The sequence below is a fragment of the Odocoileus virginianus genome, chromosome 17, assembly GCF_023699985.2.
Source record: "Odocoileus virginianus isolate 20LAN1187 ecotype Illinois chromosome 17, Ovbor_1.2, whole genome shotgun sequence".
Taxonomy (NCBI): Eukaryota; Metazoa; Chordata; class Mammalia; order Artiodactyla; family Cervidae; genus Odocoileus; species Odocoileus virginianus.
Genome location: NC_069690.1, coordinates 39,492,495 through 39,496,634, shown reverse-complemented (window position 1 = coordinate 39,496,634; position 4,140 = coordinate 39,492,495). Strand labels below are relative to the sequence as shown.

The 4,140-nt window shown below is 43.5% G+C and overlaps 1 protein-coding gene across 1 annotated transcript; it reads left to right on the top strand.

The window, feature by feature from the left end:
* Positions 1 to 1,121: 1,121 nt before the first annotated feature.
* Positions 1,122 to 3,196, top strand: LOC110141026 (keratin, high-sulfur matrix protein, IIIA3). Its single transcript, XM_020899748.2, has one exon. It carries the CDS (start codon positions 1,131 to 1,133, stop codon positions 1,527 to 1,529), a length of 399 nt encoding a protein of 132 aa, XP_020755407.1. The 5' UTR covers positions 1,122 to 1,130; the 3' UTR covers positions 1,530 to 3,196.
* The last annotated feature ends 944 nt before the right edge of the window (positions 3,197 to 4,140 follow it).

The following is a 4,140-nucleotide window of genomic DNA, read 5'->3' as shown; positions in this document are numbered from 1 at the left end:
GGGATCTTCTTTCACCAACCAGGGATGGGACCCATGCCCCCTGCAGTGGAAGCACAGAGTCTTAACCACTGGACCACCAGGGAAGTCCCTCCCCTTGTCTTTCTTAGAAGCCCACCTTCGCACTTGATACATAAGCAAGCAAAATCCTCAGCCTACAAACCAAAGTATCTGCAACAGAAAGATTATTAGTCCCTTTATAAATATTTTAATGTGCTTTGAAGAATTCAGTACGAGTGCTTGTGTCACCCTAGGAAGCAAGAAATATTCCAATTTCTATGTTATTTCTAAGACTCAAGAAGGAATACTCAGAAAGGCATAATACGAATAAAATCTTCACTTTGTTTGGCCTTACTGTCGCATGAAAAGCTTGTCTCTGTTAATTGGTTTCCCTGCCTCTGTCTTGCCTTCCTAAAATTTGTAATTACTCTGTGATGAGAAACTACAGCCAGCACTCTTTACTTAGTAAGGGTCCCATATGTTGCTATGAAGTGATAGGCCAATTGAGGCTACTAAACAGTATTACTCAAGTGACTTAGGTGGTTATTTCCTTATAAACAAGGTGAAACAACACATTATTTTACAGAAGCACTGGGCTATTTGTTCCATAGCAGAAGCAGTACACATCACCTTTTACAAGCCATTTTGGTTTTCCAGAAACTCATCCTTCATTTCAGTGTCAATCAGAAACCAGGCTTAAGACCTCATGAACCTTATATTCCCATGCTTAGTCATGGATGATGAACAGAGGAAAGTGTGATGGTGGCAACACTGGATGCCTCAAACTTTCAACTCGCCTGTCACATGACATGGTCTGGAAGGATTAGCTGTTCAATGAGTAATTTTTCAGATGATGTAAATCATCACGTATTCATTTCAAGGGGGAAAGCAGACAGGAAGAAAGAAAAGCACCTATCAGCGAAGCTGGTATTGCTGCCTCAGCAGCTGAATCCACCAATCTGGGGTTCTCATTTCAATGGGCAACCACAACTCCAGGAAACAACAGCTTGTCATGGGGATCATCAGCTCCTGGCCTGGGTATATAAAGGGCCCAGAGCAGGGGAAAGACACTCACACCTGAAAACACTCAACTCCTCTCACCAGCTCAACCCCACTTAGCCCCACACACCACCATGACCGGCTCCTGCTGCGGCCCCATCGTCTCCTCCCTGAGCTGTGGCGGAGGCTGCCTCCAGCCCTGCTTCTACCGCGACCCCTGCTGCTGCCGCCCCGTGTCCTGCCAGACCACCGTGAGCCGGCCCGTGACCTGCGTGCCCCGCTGCACGCGCCCCATCTGCGAGCCCTGCCGCCGCCCAGTCTGCTGCGACCCCTGCAGCCTGCAGGAGGGCTGCTGCCGGCCCATCACCTGCTGCCCCTCGTCCTGCCAGGCCGTGGTGTGCCGCCCCTGCTGCTGGGCCACCACGAGCTGCCAGCCCATCTCTGTGCAGTCCCCGTGCTGCCGGCCCACCTGCTGCCGGCCCGCCCCCTGCCGCACCACCTGCCGCACCTGCAGGACCTCCCCCTGCTGCTGAGTAGCCCCGCAGGAAATCGCCCCAGGAATTCAGGAAACATGTGCCAGCCCTTCCCACCCCTGATGGATCAGATGAGAGATACCACTTTTGGAACCTACCTGCTTGCCACAACTAACTGAGCAGTAACTGTTTATCCCTTTTCCCACATAAATACATAGCTAATCCTGGCCTTCTTTGACCATCTTTAGAAAAATTCCAGCTTTCAGGATTTGAATTCTCGGCTTGAAAACAAAAATGAATAAATAAAGATCAAAGTTGCTCTATTCAAGAGCCCTAGTCCAATGACTCATCATCACTTCTCTACTATTTCAAGATGAGATATTTTTCTAGGATAATATTACCTTTATCCTGGGGCTTTGCATGGTAAAATAATAAATTTTTATTTCTCAGAAGCAAATGCATTTCTTTATTGTTTATTAATCTTCAAAAGTTCATTTTTAAGCTTGTGTTATGATACATGGGGTCAGAAGAAACAAGTGAAGAAAGATTTTCCAAGGGCCATTATTTTTTTAATTTTAGGAACAATTCAGGCACAAGGTCTCTATTTTAATAGCAATCCAAATAATTTAGAACCTTTTACATGAAGCACCTTCATATTTCAAGCCAAAGTTTTCATTCATGCTGAGGAAGTGGAGAGTTGATAGGAAGTCTCTCTGATCCCAAACTTGACTAATGAATCATTCTCACATCTGTGGTAAGTGGGGGGAAACCTAAGTCCTAAATATTCATTGGAAGGACTGATGCTGAAACTGGAGCTACAGTGTTTTGACCACCTGATGCGAAGAGCCGATTCACTGGAAAAGATCCTGATGCTGAAAGAGACTGAAGGCAAAAGGAGAACTGGGCAGCAGAGAATGAGCGGTAGACAGCATCACCGACTCAATGGGCATGAATGTGAGCAAACTCTGGGAAATAGTAAAGGACGGAGTAGCCTGGCGTGCTGCAGTCCACAGGGTCACAAAGAGTCAGACACAACTTGGCGGCTGAACAACAACGACAGCCTTAAGTCAGAATCCCATTTGTTTCCTGACTTAGAGAACTGTGCAGTGATTAATATCAATTGGTACCTGGAATTCCTAACCACTGAAATGCCTGTCCCAGAAGAACCAATATGCCATATTTTCCAGAATCCCTCCAGCCAAGGAACGAGAAATGTAGCTTGGCTAGAACCATTTCTAATTTAGAACTCTAAACAATTTTACTATCAAAACCATGCCAATGTATTTGAAATAATAACATTAATCCACACTGGATATGTTTTTGTGGCTTTTAAATACTTGTAGGCTGGTCAGGAAACTAGCCACTATTGTTGGGAAATAATGTATTGACTTCCTGACATCTGATCTTAAAGAGTTTTGGGAATGTGCTATTTATACAACTGGTCTCATCTACCTGCCCAGCTACAGGAATCAGGCAAGGAAATCTTTGTGAAGACCCAGATCTTGACTGACTTTGTTCACTGCTGGATTCCCATTGACCAGCACAATACTTGATACATAGTATATGATCAAAAATTATTTACTACATAATTGAATGAATAAATTCTAAGGAGCTGGGAGACAGAAAGATTTCATTACACCCCACTTCTCTTCTCAGGCTGGACATGTGCATTCTTACAGTAAAACAATAAGCCACCTCTTGAAGAGAAGTAGTTTTCTTTTCTTTTTTTTTTTTTAATCTCTGTGCCTGACGTTTTTTTCAATGATTATTTTATTTATTTTTTTTCCTGTTTATTTATTTATTTTTTACTTTACAATATTGTAGTGGTTTTTGCCATACATTGACATGAATCAGCCATGGATTTACATGTGTTTCCCATCCCGATCCCCCCTCCCACCTCCCTCTCCATCCCATCCCTCTGGATCTTCCCAGTGCACCAGCCCTGAGCACTTGTCTCATGCATCCAACCTGGGCTGGTGATCTGTTTCACCTTGATAGTATACTTGTTTCAATGCTGTTCTCTCAGAACATCCCACCCTTGCCTTCTCCCACAGAGTCTAAAAGTCTGTTTTGTACATCTGTGTCTCTTTTTCCATTTTGCATATAGGGTTATTGTTACCATCTTTTAAAATTCCATATGTATGTGTTAGCATACTGTATTGGTCTTTATCTTTCTGGTTTACTTCACTCTGTATAATGGGCTTCAGTTTCATCCATCTCATTAGAACTGATTCAAATGTATTCTTTTTAATGGCTGAGTAATACTCCATAGTGTATATGTACCACAACTTCCTTAATAAACTTCCTTCCTAGAATAAAGTTTTCTCAAGAAGTAGCTCATTATTTTTAAAACCTTTACATTATCGGTATATACAATGGAATTTCCTCTTAATTAAGTTTGACACTTTTGTTGTTCAGTCGCCAAGTCGAGACTGACTCTTTGTGACCCCATGGACTACAGCACACTAGACTTCCCTGTCCTTCACTAGCTCCCAGAGTTTGCTCAAATTCATGTCCATTGAGTCGGTGATGCTACTTAACTCTCATCATCTGCCACCCTCTTCTCCCTCTTCTCCTTTTGCCTCCAATCTTTCCCTAGCATCAGGGTCTTTTCCAATGAGTCAGCTGTTCGCATCAGGTGGCCAAAGTATTTGACAGTTTACTGGTTTAC

Coding starts and splice junctions, on each gene's coding strand:
- LOC110141026 (XM_020899748.2), top strand. CDS start 1,131: ATGACCGGCTCCTGCTGCGGCCCCATCGTCTCCTCCCTGAGCTGTGGC.